Source organism: Triturus cristatus, chromosome 8 (genome assembly GCF_964204655.1).
Source record: "Triturus cristatus chromosome 8, aTriCri1.1, whole genome shotgun sequence".
Classification (NCBI taxonomy): Eukaryota; Metazoa; Chordata; class Amphibia; order Caudata; family Salamandridae; genus Triturus; species Triturus cristatus.
The window spans coordinates 271,942,562-271,958,619 of NC_140591.1; the positions used below are offsets into that span (position 1 = coordinate 271,942,562).

General features: G+C 50.5%; 1 protein-coding gene across 3 annotated transcripts in view; it reads right to left on the reverse strand.

Moving 5' to 3' along the window:
- LOC146801961 (uncharacterized) overlaps positions 1-15,634 on the reverse strand; it is a 55,488-nt gene extending 39,854 nt beyond the window's left edge. The window contains exons 1-4 of one of the 3 annotated variants that reach the window (XR_014967673.1): positions 15,510-15,634; positions 14,466-14,528; positions 14,279-14,320; positions 11,982-12,093 (exon numbers count right to left, since the gene is read on the reverse strand). Coding sequence is in view for 1 of the 3 variants with exons in the window: in XM_085621491.1 (XP_085477617.1) it covers positions 15,510-15,569 (60 nt within the window). In the remaining 2 variants the exon portion in view is untranslated. The remainder of the gene's footprint in view (positions 1-11,981; positions 12,094-14,278; positions 14,321-14,465; positions 14,529-15,509) is intronic. The other 2 variants (XR_014967674.1, XM_085621491.1) reach the window with 2 other exon arrangements.
- Positions 15,635-16,058: the final 424 nt, after the last annotated feature.

Consider the following 16,058-nt stretch of genomic DNA (forward strand, 5'->3'; position numbering starts at 1 on the left):
GGCCCTGCTGCCTCTCCGCAGGGACCCAAGGGGCAGTAGTTTAGCCAGTATGCCACACTTCACACGGGGGGCCCCCCAAGCCCCAAGCAGTCACACTCACCGCCTCAAGTCTGATGTGCAGTCACTCTGCCTCCTGGGCCGTTCTGGGTCTCTGCGCCGCGTTACAATCGCAGCTCCAGGCCGCAGGCGGGCCCCCAGTCTCTCCGCTCAGTGCCCTCTGCCCCTTAGGCACCACTTTTTCGTTCGATCCTCCTCAGGGCCTCGGGCAGCTCCAGAACACAGGACTCACTGCTGGATCGCAGCCGCTGACTTATACAGCGCCTCCGCTGTGCCGCCTCCTTGCTGGGAGGCCACTTAAGGCCTTATCGGTTGCATTCAGCGCTCACGTTTGAGGCCCGTCTTCTGGGCCCCTCGCCTCGCGGCGGGCCCTACTACAGTCCAAGTTTCAGCCCCATCCCTTTTGTGAGCTCCCCCACTTGGTGCCGACTATGCCTCAAGATATGGGGTTACCACCTATGATACAATTACTCCATTGGGGGTTACTTTTCCGAGTGTGCAGCCGCTCCACAGCGCCTCTTTAGGCCATCCACAGGGGCCCTGCACTGCTTCCGCTCGAGGCCACAGGGAATTCCAGTCCAGCCCGCACTCCACACCTCCGGTGGGGGGCATCACAGTCCTTGCGACAGCACTCACCACTCCATGTCTTCCATAGGGTGTCTGTTAGATCTGGGGGTCTCTAGTTGGCAGGGTAGGTACCACTGTCCAAGTAGGTACCCTTGCTTCTAGTCAGGGAAAGGGGGATACACTGTTAAGATAACCCCTGCTCACCCTCTAGGTAGCTTGGCCTGAGCAGTCTAGGCTATCAAAGGCAATGTGTGAAGTATTTGTACCAACACTCACAGTAACACAGTGAAAACACCACACATTTACTCCACACCAGTTTTAGAAAAATAAGGTATCTTTACTAAAAACTTCACAAGACCAAATACTACAGAAAAACCAACATACAATTAAAAAGATTAATTTAAAGATAGTTCAAGAGTTTGCAGAAAGTACTCCAGGATGTAAAAGTCAGTGTACTGCACAATGCGACTCTCAATGCACAAAGTGCGACACTCTCGTGCCCAACAGTACCTGTAGTTGCGATAAGGTTCCCAAAAGCTATAACAAGGAAGATGGCAAAGGCGATGCGATACTCCTGAGATCTTGGGGATGCTTTGCAGCAGCCCTGCTTCACGCTGCAGAGGTGGATGCGCCGGCTCCGATCTGTAGGGGGAGGATGCGATGACTTTGGCTTTCGTTGTGTAGGTTTCTTAGGGGGAAGCGTCACGCACAGGTACGATGCGCCGATCTTCGATGCGGCGCGATGCGTGGCGCAGCGCGGACTTTTGACGCTGCAACCCTCGATGCGTCACGGTGCGCGGCATTGCCTTCTGGCGCCGCAACCCTCGATGCGTCACGGGACGGGACTCTGCGTCGACACACGCAGCGACTGGATACTTTCACGCACCGGCAGTGGTGCTGCCCACAAACTGGTTCTGCGACGACCCTCGCAGCGTCAGGAATCTTCACGCACCGGAACGATGCTCGACGCACTCGGCGATGCGGGGACTCCGGGTGCTGCGATGAAATTCGCCTCGCACTCTCGTTCTTGCGACACGCAATCGGATGATGCGTTGGGTACCAGTTACTCTTTTTCACGCTTCTGCTTTCCAGCTCCCAAAACACAGCAAAACGACCTCCTGAGGCCCAAAGACTAGGCAAGCACTCCAAGGCAGGTCAGAACTCCTTCATCAGAGTTCCAGGGGAGCTGGTGGTGAAGTCCTTTTGTTCCTGGGACTTCTTAACAGGGAGCCAGCTCTTCTCAGGCCCTTGGAGATCAGAATCAAAAGAAGGGGACACAGCAAAGTCCTTCCCCTCTCCTTGGCAGCAAAGCAAAACAGCAAGCAGGCAGTCTTCTCCTCTTCAGTTATTTTCAGCTTTCTCCTTGGCAGAGGTTCCTCCTTAGTTCCAAAGTGATCTAAAGTTTAGGTGTCTGGGGTCCTCTTCTTATACCCCTCCAAGTCTTTGTCTCTCTTTGTTTCAGTGGGGGGATTCCCCTGCTCAAACTGGTTCCTGGGTGTGCTCTGCCCTGGAGCACCTGGTTCTTTTCAGAGTGAGGGGCAGGGTCGTTAGACGCTCAGCAGGAGGTGGAGCCTTCTTTGTGCTGGCAGAGGCAGAGTCCTCAGCCTGGCCAGCAGGGGGTGGAGCCGGCATTGTGCTGGCAGAGGCAGCCCTATTCAAACCCAGGGGCTACTCCTCCCACCCATCTAGAGCAGATCTCCCTATTCACCCTGCTGCTGACTCATCCAGACTCCTGGAGCCACCCAGCCCATCACATGACACCAGTCAGCCAATCAGCACACAGGCACACAGGAAGGTTAAACAGGAGAATAGCTACTTTCTAAAAAGTGCAATTCTCACACAGTGAATTTAAAAACCATCTTGCTAAAAAGATGTGTAATTAAATTCTGAACACAAAGATACCAAACTTGGATTTTCTATCTTGCCCTTATGGGAAGATAGGCATGTAAACAGCCTCCCCCATTCTGTCCTATGGGCAAGATAGCCTATCAGCAGTGAAAAACGAAAATGGCTGTAATTCACTACCAGGGCATGTTACACACCTCAGTACATGCCCTACCTTTCAGATACACTGCACCCAGCCCAGGGGGGTACCTAGGACCCCATAGGGATGCCTGACATGTACAGAAAGGGAAGGATAAGGCCTGGTCAGTGGTTGCACTGGCCAGGTCGACATGGCAGTCCTGGACTGCACATAGGCACTGCAAGCAGGCCTAAGACATCATTTTAGGGCTACTCCTCTGGGTGGCACAATCAGTGCTGCAGCCCACTAGTAGCATTTGAATCACCAGCCCTGGCACACTCAGTGCACTTTACTAGGGTCTAACAGGTGAAACAAATATACCAATCATGGATAACCAATCAATATAACAATTTACCTTGGGAGCACTTGCACTTTGACACTGATCAGCAGTGGCAAAGTGCCCAAAGCATCTAAACCAGCAAAAACGGAATCCAGCATAGCGTCAAAAATACAGGAGGTAGAGGCAAAAAAGTCAGGGGTAACCACGCCAAAGATGCCAGGTCTAACACGTGTCCCCTCCAGCTGAAAGTGGGAAGAACTACCCACCCTCTTGGGAGTTCTCATCGCTAAGGCAGAAAAACCTGGACAGACCATCAGCGTTGGCGTGTTCTGTACCGGGGCGGTGTTCCACCGTAAAGTCCATCCCCTGTAGGGAAATGGACCACCTCAACAGTTTAGGATTCTCACCCCTCATCTGCATCAACCATCTAAGGGGCCTGTGGTCCGTCTGAACCCGGAAGTGAGTCCCAAACAAGTAGGGTCTCAGCTTCTTCAGAGCCCAGACCACAGCAAAAGCTTCCCTTTCAATCGCACTCCACCTCTGTTCCCTGGGAAGTAGCCTCCTACTAATGAAAGCTACAGGTTGGTCCATGTCATCATCATTTAGTTGTGAGAGCACTGCTCCCACTCCATGCTCAGAAGCGTCTGTCTGCACTATGAATTCCTTGGAGAAGTCAGGCGCCTTGAGTACAGGTGCTGTACACATGGCCTCCTTCAGGGCATCAAAAGCTTCTTGGCAGGCACTGGTCCAAATCACTCTCTTCGGTAACTTCTTGGAAGTTAGTTCTGTCAAGGGAGCAACAATGGTGCCATATCCCTTGACAAAATGGCGATAGTACCCGGTGAGTCCTAAGAAGGCTCTCACCGCTGTCTGGGTCTTGGGGGGTTCCCAAGCCCGGATGGTATCTCTCTTGGCTTGTAGGGGCGCCACCTGGCCGCTTCCTACATGGTGTCCAAAATACACCACCGAACCCTGCCCTATCTGGCACTTACTGGCCTTGATAGTGAGGCCTGCACTGTGCAGAGCCTTCAACACTGCGCAGAGGTGTTGCAAGTGTTCTTCCCAAGTGGAGCTGAACACAGCAATGTCATCCAGATATGCGGCGCTGAATTGCTCCAGCCCGGACAGTACCTGGTTGACCAGTCTCTGGAATGTGGCAGGGGCGTTCTTCAACCCAAAGGGCATGACACGGAACTGGAAGTGCCCCTCTGGCGTTGAAAACGCAGACCTCTCCTTGGCCCCATCAGTTAAGGCAATCTGACAGTACCCAGAAGTTAAATCAAACGTACTGAGGTAGTTGGCAGCTCCCAACCGATCCACAAGCTCATCAGCTCTGGGGATGGGGTGTGCGTCAGTCTTCCTGACCGCATTGAGCCCACGGTAGTCCACACAAAACCTAAGTTCTGGAGTGGCACCTGGCGCAGCAGATTTTGGTACAAGTACCACTGGGCTAGCCCAGGGGCTGCTGGAGGGCTCAATCACCCCTAGTTCCAACATCTTAGAAACCTCCTTCTTGATGCTGGCCCTGACCTTGTCAGCCACCCGGTAAAACTTCTGTTTCACAGGCATGCTATCTCCCGTGTCCACATCATGGACACACCAGTTGGTGATACTGGGGGTCAGGGAGAACAGAGATGCAAACTGACCCAGCACATGGCGACAGTCCCTCTGCTATTCTGGGGTCAGGGTGGGCGAGAGGACCACTCCATCCACTGACCCATCTTGCTCCTTAGCTTCCAGGAGGTCAGGAAGAGGATCGCTATCCTCCTCCATCCCTGCATCTGTAGCAAGTAGCATTGTTATTTCAGACCTCTCAAAATGGGATTTGAGGCGGTTCACATGTAGGACCCTCATGGGGTTCCTGGGAGACCGCAAGTTGACCAGGTAGGTCACTTCACTCTTGCGCTCCACCGCCTCATATGGCCCAGTCCACTTGTCTTGGAGCGCGCAAGGCTCCACTGGTGCCATCACCCACACCATCTGCCCAAGTTGAAATTCCACCAGAGTGGTATGCTGGTCATACCCTCTCTTCATCTCATCCTGGCTGGCTTCCAGGTTCGCCTGAGCGAGGGCCCGGAAGCGCTGTGTCTGGTTGCGGATGGCCAGCACATAGCTGAACACATCCTGGGGGGTTTTCCCAGGGGATTTCTCCCAACCCTCCTTCACCAGACTGAGAGGTCCTCTAACAGGGTGCCCGTACAAAAGCTCAAAGGGACTGAACCCTAGAGACTTTTGTGGTACCTCCCTGTAGGCAAATAATAGGCATGGCAAAAAGACGTCCCACATCCGTCTCATGGGCTCTGTCAGCCCCATGATCATGCCTTTCAGGGTCCGGTTGAACCTTTCAACCAACCCATTTCCTTGAGGGTGGTATGGAGTGGTGAACTTATAAGTTACCCCACACTCCTCCCACAGAGACTTCATATACCTGGAGATGAAGTTGGTACCCCGGTCAGATACCACCTCTCTGGGGAAATCCACACGGGAAAAGATCCCTATCAACGCACGGCCCACCACCGGGGCTGTGGTTGTCCTGAGAGGGATAGCCTCCGGGTACCGGGTGGCATGATCCACCAGGACCAGGATGAATCTGTTGCCTAAGGCTGTCCTGGGTTCCAGTGGCCCCACAATATCTATCCCCACCCGCTCGAAAGGGGTGCTCACTACAGGAAAAGGCTGGAGAGGGCCTTTGCATTTTCCTCCAGCCTTGCCACTTGCCTGGCAAGTCTGGCATGATTTACAAAAGGAAGCGACGTCCGTCTTCATCCCGGGCCAGTAAAAGTGGGTGGCAAGCCTTTGTCGGGTCTTGTCCTGCCCGAGACGAGATGTCCTGCAAGAGGCACGTCGTGAGCCAGACCCAGTAGGAAGTCTCTGAACCCTGCGGGTACCACCAGGGTACGTGATCCACTGGGCTCAGCAAACCTAGGCTCACTGTACAACAAGTCATTCTCCCAGTAGAGAAAGAAGTCCTTTGGATCAGCACCTGCTGCCTGGTCTGCAGCCTGGTGCCGCAGACCTTCAAGAGTAGGGCATGCCTTCTGCGCTCGGCAGAACTCCTCTCGGGAGGGACCACCCTCTTGCTGCCAATGGGTCAGCTCAGGTATGTCTCCCAGCTCAGCTACCTGTTCCCCTGTAGGCTCCAGGGCATCCCCCGCAGGGTCTGCTCGTTCCTGGACCGTGGGAACAGCGGGGTTGGACGCACCACGCCCCTTGCCCTTCCTCATTCTGGCAGGGACCTGGGCCACTGTTTCAGGCTCCAGGTCTGCTTCACAACCCTGTCTGGCTGCCATGGACCGAGTGGTCACACAGACCCACTCAGGCAAACCCAACATCTCCAAATGAGCCTGGCGTTCCCCCTCCTTCCATGGGGAACTCTCCAGGTCATTACCTAGCAGACAGTCTACTGGCATGGATTGACTCACAACGACTCTGAGAGGACCTGAGACCCCCCCCCCCCCACTCAAAGGGAACATGTGCTACCTTGCAAAGGCGCACAGAGTTGTCAGCTGACACTGCAGGGTGAAGTACATCGGGAATGATCAGCTCCTCAGGGACCCACTGACACCTGACCGTGGTCACACTGGCTCCAGTGTCCCTGAGAGCCTCCACCCTCTTCCCATTGATTGTCACCCACTGCCTGTACTTCTTAGTGTTATCAGGGACAGGGGTTTCCTGGACCATCTCTGTGTCTCCTAAAGAGACAAGGGCCATAACTGCTAATCCCTCCAAATCACTAGAAATTAAATCCCCATCAAAAGCTACACTAGCTATACCCGGTGTTGGAGCACCAGAGGGTGCCTGGGATTTCTTGGGACACACAGGGGATTTGTGACCCAATTCCTGACAGTGATAACACTTAATGGGACCCCTGTTATTCGACCTGCCCTTAGGGGGCCAGGTTGGTTTGGGTTTTGACTTGGGGGGGCTGGGACTGGTTACCCTGGGAACTGTTTTGGGGCCCTTGTGAGAACTCCTTTTGGTTACCCTTGTCCCCCCCACTCTTCTGCTGGGGACCCAGCCCACCTTTGGCTATGGTACCCACAATTCCTCTGTGGACCCTGATACTGGTCCAGCGGTCCGCCTCCTTCGCAAGCTCAATGGGGTCCGTCAGCTTGCTGTCTAAAAGATGCTGGCGCAGCTCTGGAACACATAGACTACTCAAGTGCTCCCAACTAATTAAATGTAACAACCCCTTATAATCAGTTACCTTGCTGCCCTTCATCCAACCTTCCAGTGCCCGCGAGTACAGATTCACACACTCCATCGAAGTCTCAGACTCTTTCTTCTTGGAGTTCCTAAACTGCAGTCTATACTGTTCTGGAGTAAGCCCATACCTGAGACATAGGGCCTCCTTCATATTGGGATAGGTCATGGCACCTGCTAATTCTAAGGGCTCTAGAGCACTCCTCCCAGAAGCCTCAAAATGTTTCCACAGGCCCGCCCCCCAATGTTGTTCAGGCACACCATTCATTCTCAACGCTATTTCATATGAGGTAAACCAGGCATAGATATCCTCACTCCTATTATAATTCTGTACCAAATCCTTGGGGATATATACTTTACCCCCCTGCACTGGCTGTGCGCTGCCGCCATTGGAACCGGACTCCGCCTGCTTGGCCTTGATATCCAGTTCTCTCATGCTCACTTCATGAGCCAGAAGCAATTTCTTCTCTTCCAAGGCACGGGCATTCTTGCTCTCCTCCGCCGCCTTTTCCTTCTCTACTTCCAATTGCTTCATTTTCATTATTTCCAATTCATGGTTTCTCACCCTTTGATTCTCCTCCAGCTCCTCTGGAGTGAGAACCCTACTGGAATGGGAGCTGCCAGCCCTTGAGACTGGTCTGCCCACGGGCAGATCTTGGGGAACAAAACCATTCTCTTCATCTGCCTCACCTTCCTCTTGGGCCTCCCACCAGGCCTTCAAGACTCTTTGTAGCACATCCTTTCTAGATCCGCTTTTCACAGGGCAACCAAGGTCTTTGCAGAATTGCTTGAGCTCCTCAACCTTGTACGAATACAGATCCTCAATGGAAAACTCCAATTCTGCCCTCTCACTTGTTGCCACCTGAGACATGATGCTCTTGAAGAGTTACTCAAAAATAGAATCAAAAATACAGTATGTGGTTGCGTATTGGTCTGCACTTAAACTAGTGATGTACACCAATTACTGTGGGTCAAGTACAAATACAAGTTCAATCCTCACCGCTGACCACCAATGTTAGATCTGGGGGTCTCTAGTTGGCAGGGTAGGTACCACTGTCCAAGTAGGGACCCTTGCTTCTAGTCAGGGAAAGGGGGATACACTGTTAAGATAACCCCTGCTCACCCTCTAGGTAGCTTGGCCTGAGCAGTCTAGGCTATCAAAGGCAATGTGTGAAGTATTTGTACCAACACTCACAGTAACACAGTGAAAACACCACAAATTTACTCCACACCAGTTTTAGAAAAATAAGGTATCTTTACTAAAAACTTCACAAGACCAAATACTACAGAAAAACCAACATACAATTAAAAAGATTACTTTAAAGATAGTTCAAGAGTTTGCAGAAAGTACTCCAGGATGTAAAAGTCAGTGTCCTGCACAATGCGACTCTCAATGCACAAAATGCGACACTCTCGTGCCCAACAGTACCTGTAGTTGCGATAAGGTTCCCAAAAGCTATAACAAGGAAGATGACAAAGGCGATACTCCTGAGATCTTGGGGATGCTTTGCAGCAGCCCTGCTTCACGCAGCAGAGGTGGATGCGCCGGCTCCGATCTGTAGGGGGAGGATGCGATGACTTTGGCTTTCGTTGCGTAGGTTTCTTAGGGGGAAGCGTCACGCACAGGTACGATGCGACGATCTTCGATGCGGCGCGATGTGTGGCGCAGCGTGGACTTTTGGCGCTGCAACCCTCGATGCGTCGCGGTGCGCGGTGCGGCGTTGGCTTCTGGCGCCGCAACCCTCGATGCGTCACGGGACGGGACTCTGCGTCGACACACGCAGCGACTGGATACTTTCACGCACAGGCAGTGGTGCGGCCCGCAAACTGGTTCTGCGACGACCCTCGCAGCGTCCCGAATCTTCACGCACCGGAACGATGCTCGACGCACTCGGCGATGCGGGGACTCCGGGTGCTGCAATGACGCCGCGATTAAATTCTCCTCGCACTCTCGTTCTTGCGACACGCAATCGGATGATGCGTTGGGTACCAGTTACTCTTTTTCACGCTTCTGCTTTCCAGCTCCCAAAATACAGCAAAACGACCTCCTGAGGCCCCAAGACTAGGCAAGCACTCCAAGGCAGGTCAGAACTCCTTCAGCAGAGTTCCAGGGGAGCTGGTGGTGAAGTCCTTTTGTTCCTGGGACTTCTTAACAGGGAGCCAGCTCTTCTCAGGCCCTTGGAGATCAGAATCAAAAGAAGGGGACACAGCAAAGTCCTTCCCCTCTCCTTGGCAGCAAAGCAAAACAACAAGCAGGCAGTCTTCTCTTCAGTTCTTTTCAGCTTTCTCCTTGACAGAGGTTCCTCCTTAGTTCCAAAGTGATCTAAAGTTTAGGTGTCTGGGGTCCTCTTCTTATACCCCTCCAAGTCTTTGTCTCTCTTTGTTTCAGTGGGGGGATTCCCTTTCTCAAACTGGTTCCTGGGTGTGCTCTGCCCTGGAGCACCTGGTTCCTTTCAGAGTGAGGGGCAGGGTCGTTAGACGCTCAGCAGGAGGTGGAGCCTTCTTTGTGCTGGCAGAGGCAGAGTCCACAGCCTGGCCAGCAGGGGGTGGAGCCGGCATTGTGCTGGCAGAGGCAGCCCTATTCAAACCCAGGGGCTACTCCTCCCACCCATCTAGAGCAGATCTCCCTATTCACCCTGCTGCTGACTCATCCAGACTCCTGGAGCCACCCAGCCCATCACATGACACCAGTCAGCCAATCAGCACACAGGCTCACTGGAAGGTTAAACAGGAGAATAGCTACTTTCAAAAAAGTGCCATTCTCTCACAGTGAATTTAAAAATCATCTTGCTAAAAAGATGTGTAATTAAATTGTGAACACAAAGATACCAAACTTGGATTTTCCTTCTTGCCCTTATGGGAAGTTAGGCATGTAAACAGCCTCCCCCATTCTGTCCTATGGGCAAGATAGCCTCTCAGCAGTGAAAAACGAAAATGGCTGTAATTCACTACCATGGCATGTTACACACCTAGTACATGCCCTACCTTTCAGATACACTGCACCCAGCCCAGGGGGGTACCTAGGGCCACCATAGGGATGCCTGACATGTACAGAAAGGGAAGGATAAGGCCTGGTCAGTGGTTGCACTGGCCAGGTCGACATGGCAGTCCTGGACTGCACATAGGCACTGCAAGCAGGCCTAAGACATCATTTTAGGGCTACTCCTGTGGGTGGCATAATCAGTGCTGCAGCCCACTAGTAGCATTTGAATAACCAGCCCTGGCACACTCAGTGCACTTTACTAGGGGCTAACAGGTGAAACAAATATACCAATCATGGATAACCAATCAATATAACAATTTACCTTGGGAGCACTTGCACATAGCGTCAAAAATACAGGAGGTAGAGGCAAAAAAGTCAGGGGTAACCACGCCAAAGATGCCAGGTCTAACAGTGTCTCTGTTGCCCGTCCCAGTCAGCATGCCACACCTCGTGTGTGGGCCTCACTTCTTCCGTTTCGGGTCTCTCCGGTCCCCGGACGCTTCCCGTGACGGCAGTTCTTCGCCCAGCTCTCGGGCAACACAGGCAACCTGCCCTCCGGGCATAGCCTCGATCACATTCAAGTTCCTAGCAGCACTGCAGCTTCCGCAGTGGGCCGCCCTGCGAGTCTCCAGCTCCGCCCAAAACTCGAGCCCGAGGTCTGGGACCAGGCCTGTCTCCAAGGCCTCTAACTGGGCTCCGGACACCTCCGGGGCAACCTGTTCCGCAACCGGCGCCGGCACTCCAGTACCTGGTGGCCAGTCCTACCACCGCAGGTTGTCCAGGCTGGTCTGTGCCCCGCTAATGTGAGGAGAATTGACGAGCCGGTGCGGACCTCCCCGTTCACGCGTCCGCCATCTTCGGCTGGTATGCCACGCCCCCGCTGGCATTATCGCCTTGATGTCTTGCATGCCTCTGTGGACAATTTTGCTGTTGGCATTATGAACGCTGCTGTCTCTTAATCTTGTTTTTGATTAAACTTTGTAAACTTCATGGTTCCCTTGTGTCCTGTGTTTTCTTGGTGTTTTTGCTTGTGAGGTCCTCACTTGTGTAAGGACTGGGACGAGGAGAGCATATGAGGGGGTAGTGTGTTGTTACTTACCGGTAATCGTCATTACCCCGATTAAGGTCCTCCTCGTCCCAGTCCTGTTCCCTCCCTCCCTCCTGCTGTGGTTGTGTCTGGTCTGGCTGATAACAGGCATGATGGTAGGTGGGAGGGGTTTATGTAATAAACATTTAAAAAATACTACAGTTGAGATAGCCTGTCAGGAGGCAGCATTGCCACACTTGTGTAAGGACTAGGACAAGGAGGACCTTAATCGGGGTAATGAAGATTACCGGTAAGTGACAACACATTACCTGCCGCCCAAGCCATTCTGATAGCTTTGGGGTCCTGAAATATTCCAAACTGTCGCACTTGTAGGAGTGTGATGGTTAGTAGTTGTGTTGTTACTATTATTGGCAGCATGGCAGAGGCAATGCGTGGTGCAAGCTGCAGTGGCCTCCTGATAAGAGCCCTGAGACAAATTAAGCACTAGTTAACCAACACATGTTATGAAAAACAAATGACATTGACGTTCTTCAACAGTATTTAGATGCCAATACTGTACATTCTAAAATACCACAGCTATTCCCTGCTATTGTTATCCAGAAGCAGGGTTCATTCCTGCAACTGATATTGCTTGATACTGAGAAAGTGAAAAGAACATGCTGCACAACTGTGTGGCTGTACTGATGGTAGGGAATGTACAGATGAACCACATGTTGGAGTACATCAGAAAAAATGAGATTTTCCAGCACTTGTGTTCATTTGTTGATTCCTGGCTATCTATCATTGGTACCAGGAATGCATTTTACCCATGGTTACTCACTGGTCTGGAGTCAAGAAGCAATATGTGGACTGCAGTCCTGCTCCTGGTGAAATATCTGGCTGTGCTGCATTATTGTGTCGCTGATTGTTTTCAAGGTACTGTGCATTGTCAGCTGGTATGTCAATGTAAAAAAAAAATACATTTATTAGGTTTTTCTTTGTGAACAACAGTTACAATTGTCAGAGTCCATCACAACGACAAAACACAGCAGTGTCTAGTATGAACAGTACATTGTGTACTAAAACAGTAAAAAAAAGTGCACATGAAACAGCAATGTGCATGTAAACTTGACTAATGGGTCAGTATAAATGTCAGGAACAAGGAGGCAGCAACAGGTTGTGTCTGTGCAGTGGAGAAATGAATGCGGACTGATAGAGAATACTGTGATGGAGAAGCGTGTTTGGATGAAGACAGTGAGCCAGCACAAAGGTCCCCATCTCAGAGGTGATGGATCACAGTGGTGGTGCGTGTTAGTCACTGGGTAAGGTTGTCGTTCCCCACACATTGTAGGAACTGTGAAAGGAGGGTAGCTCACTGGGGGGAGGTAGGCTGCTTGCACAAGTGTCAGACTTCTTCACAGCTGTGGGCGTCCTCCACAGCTGTGCCCCACTTGCATACTGCCTTGTGCAATGCTGTCACCGGTGGGGCCATTGGAGTGTGAGCGAGCACTTGGCAAGGATGAGCGCCAGGGATGTGAAGCGGGCACATACCTTGGGTTATTAGGGTCGTTTGAAAATGCCTAAGGAGCATGCCTCCCAGGTGTCTATGTCTGACAGTTCTGTGAACTCCTGCAGGGTACTGTGCACACACTTCCAGTAATAGTGTAGAGAGGGGCTGGACCATATCATGCGGTAAGGTCTGGGGCTTGGCAATATGGGCATTTCACCTGCACATCAGGGAAGTAGCAGTTCAATTGGGCTGGGGTAAGGTACCTTCTGTGGAGTATAAGCAAACCACGTTTTTGAAACAGGAGTTACGGATACCTGTTGGGGGCATTGTAAAGCTGTTCCCATTCCCTATCATGGAGCATTCATCCAAAATTGTCCTCCCACTTCTGTCGGAGCACCTCAAAGGGAGCCGTTGTCAGTTGGCAAACAGCCTTGTATAACCAGGTGATGAGGTGACGGCCGTCACCCATCGTAAGTATAGTTTGTAATACTGGATGTGTAGTAGGTTTTACCTCCATGGAATTCCACAGGATGCGGCATGTGATGGTAAGTTGTCTATGGAGGAGGAACTGCCCCGATGTGAGACCGTGTTCTGCGGCCAACTGGTTGAATGGGAGGGACTGACCAGCTGCGCAGAGGTCACCTAGTGTAAGCAGCAGGTGTTCTGTCCAGGCTGCCATGTCCCCACATGTGTAAAGGTTTGGGAAGCAGGGGAGGCTGATTAGGGGCAACGCAGGGGCGTACAACAGTATCTCTCGTGTGAGCCTATAAATGGGGACCATGTATGTCTGGGCCACCGCCACCTGTAAAGGCCAGAGGGAAGAGGGCAAATTCTTCGGGAGGAGAAAGCCTTGTATTGTTGACATTTGCAGGATTCCTTGTTCACTGCATGTCTCACCTAAATAGTTGCACGGCAATCCAGCACAATAGCCATTGTAGTTGGGCTGCTAAAAAGTACGCCTCGGAGGATGGGGTGCCCAGTCCTCCTCGGTCCATCGACAGCTGCAGTTTTAGGAGGGCAACGCAGCGACGCTTGTTATCCCAGATGAGGCTGCTTAATAGGGAATCTAGTTCTTCAAAAAAGGAACACGGGGGATGACTGGATGGTTCATAACACAATTCTTCTCGGGTCTGTCATGAAGTGAAAATGTGTCTCTCAGTAAAGCTCCATTGTGGAGCAATCCCTTTCAGGACAAATGCCCTCACCCACCATAGGTGGCATGCTTCATCATATGGGCTTCTCCTCCCAGTGAGAAAACCTAGTCTCACTGAGGGCTACAACTCCCTCACTGTGAGGTAGGAGCTCTGGGATGTTTTCCTGAGGGTACTAAGATCCCATATGTGAATGCTAGGCGTTGTGAGGGTGCAGCGCTGGATGTGATTGTGATGCTAAATGTGAATCTAAAACTACCTAGTGAGGACAAACAGTTCTTTGTTGGCTTGTCCAAACTGGCAGGATTAAAAAGCAGTGCAAAGCAGCATCAATTAGACTGCTAAGTTGGTAAGGTCGGTAGACATGTTTCAGCCTATTTGGTCTAACGTAGTGTCCAGGCTTTCATCAGGACCATAAGGAATAAACAATGCTGCTGCATATGTGAAAAAATAATAACAAAGACAGTGATATCAAACCAGTAATCCAATTGTTTTAGGCTCGGTACTACTGGAACTTATCTGTGAATGTGAGACACAAAAAACACAGTGCGGCAAGTCAAACTACTTTGCCATACAATTCAGTTATTTATCAATGTATTATTAGACATGACTTGAAAACATGTCCATAGAGTACTAACGTAGTACTCATTTCAATTCTACTCACCCAAATCGATGGCTAAGTAGACCCACCTCTACCTGGTAACATCTCAGGGAAGGGGGCCCCGCTCTGCAAGAAATATATTCAAGGGTCATGTGTCACTCATTCCTAGTGTGTAGTGTGAACACATGTCTAGATATAAAAACAGTAAGTGTGGATGGTAAGCCCCTCATCGAAGAAGATAGAACAAGAGGAATCTTCTAATTTATCTTATAAGCCATGGTGCTTAAGAACACTGCCAGATGTAACTTCTCATCGGTGTATGAAGTCTTCAAGTTTAAATAAGATTGTGCGCATAATCTATGAGGCAAACTAATGTAAAACAGTCTTTGGCGCATGGCGCATAGCAATATGTCCAAGGGTGCCTCGTAGTTAATATCACCCTAAAACTCTTGTATGCGATGCATGTAACTCTAAAAATGTATTAAGTTTGAATACATTTACGACACAGATAGGTATAATAAAGTAGCGTGCTTCAAAAAAAGGAGATTGAGAATGTCCACAATATCTCTGATATAAACTGGTGTAAAAACCGTTTTTTGCATAAGGCACACAATGATTTACCTAAAAAGTGCCTCGTTAGCAATGGCACACTGACGCACTCACATGCAGTGTACCTATCTGCAAAAAATGCATATAAGCCACAAGCAGATACTGGTATATAATCGTTTTTGGCATAAAGCGCACAACAAAAAAGTGCCTCGTTGGTAATGGCACGCTAACGTTCTTACATGCCTTGTATATATCTATAAAAATTGCATGTAAGCCACAAGTAGGTATACGACAGTAGATTGCTAAAAAGTATATGTATGTGTATACCAAGTGTAACCAACGTTTATTTACTGTCAGCGCAACAAACAAGGTTCAGGAATACTCTTTGTTATTGTTTCATGCAAAAAGGCATACTTCATGTTTAAAGAGGATTTAGGGTACAGAGAATTTTGAATAAGTGCATTGATCATAAAAGCAAAAGGATATGAATCTGTCTTTGAAACCTATCTCCTGTGGTGTCCCCGCACATAATAACCCTCATCATAGTGCCCAACTTACCTCTCTATCGGTACCCCGTTGTGGTACATGAGCTGCAACGACGGGAGGATTTTCTCGCATTCAAATACCGGGATAAATGCCCAATCACCGTAATGAAGGACCCCAAGTTGTCTACGGAGTATGCCCGATGCCGTGAATGCGCATGCGCGGGGGGATTAGTGTTTCCCGTTTGCGCATTAGCTGGCTAGTTATTCTATAGCCTGCTCGATTGAGCATGTGCGCATGCGTGATAGATAGTGTTAGTTTTCTCGCGCATGTGCACTATAATACTCCTCCTGGTGCACTTGTAGAGATAATATCACTCAACCTTATATTTCGTAAGTGCAAACATAAATGTAACCAATCCTGCCATTTGCACATACGCAATCATTTGTGTGTTATTGAGTGAGGTACGCCATGTGTCGGTGGCAATACAGCGATGTTATGTTAACTTGTGACACTCTTTTACTCCTTATACTGCTTGCCAATAAAAACACGCTATCTTCCTATTAGAAGCTGCATTCATTTATATAATATAAGACCATCAATGGCACTGTGCACACCATTTAA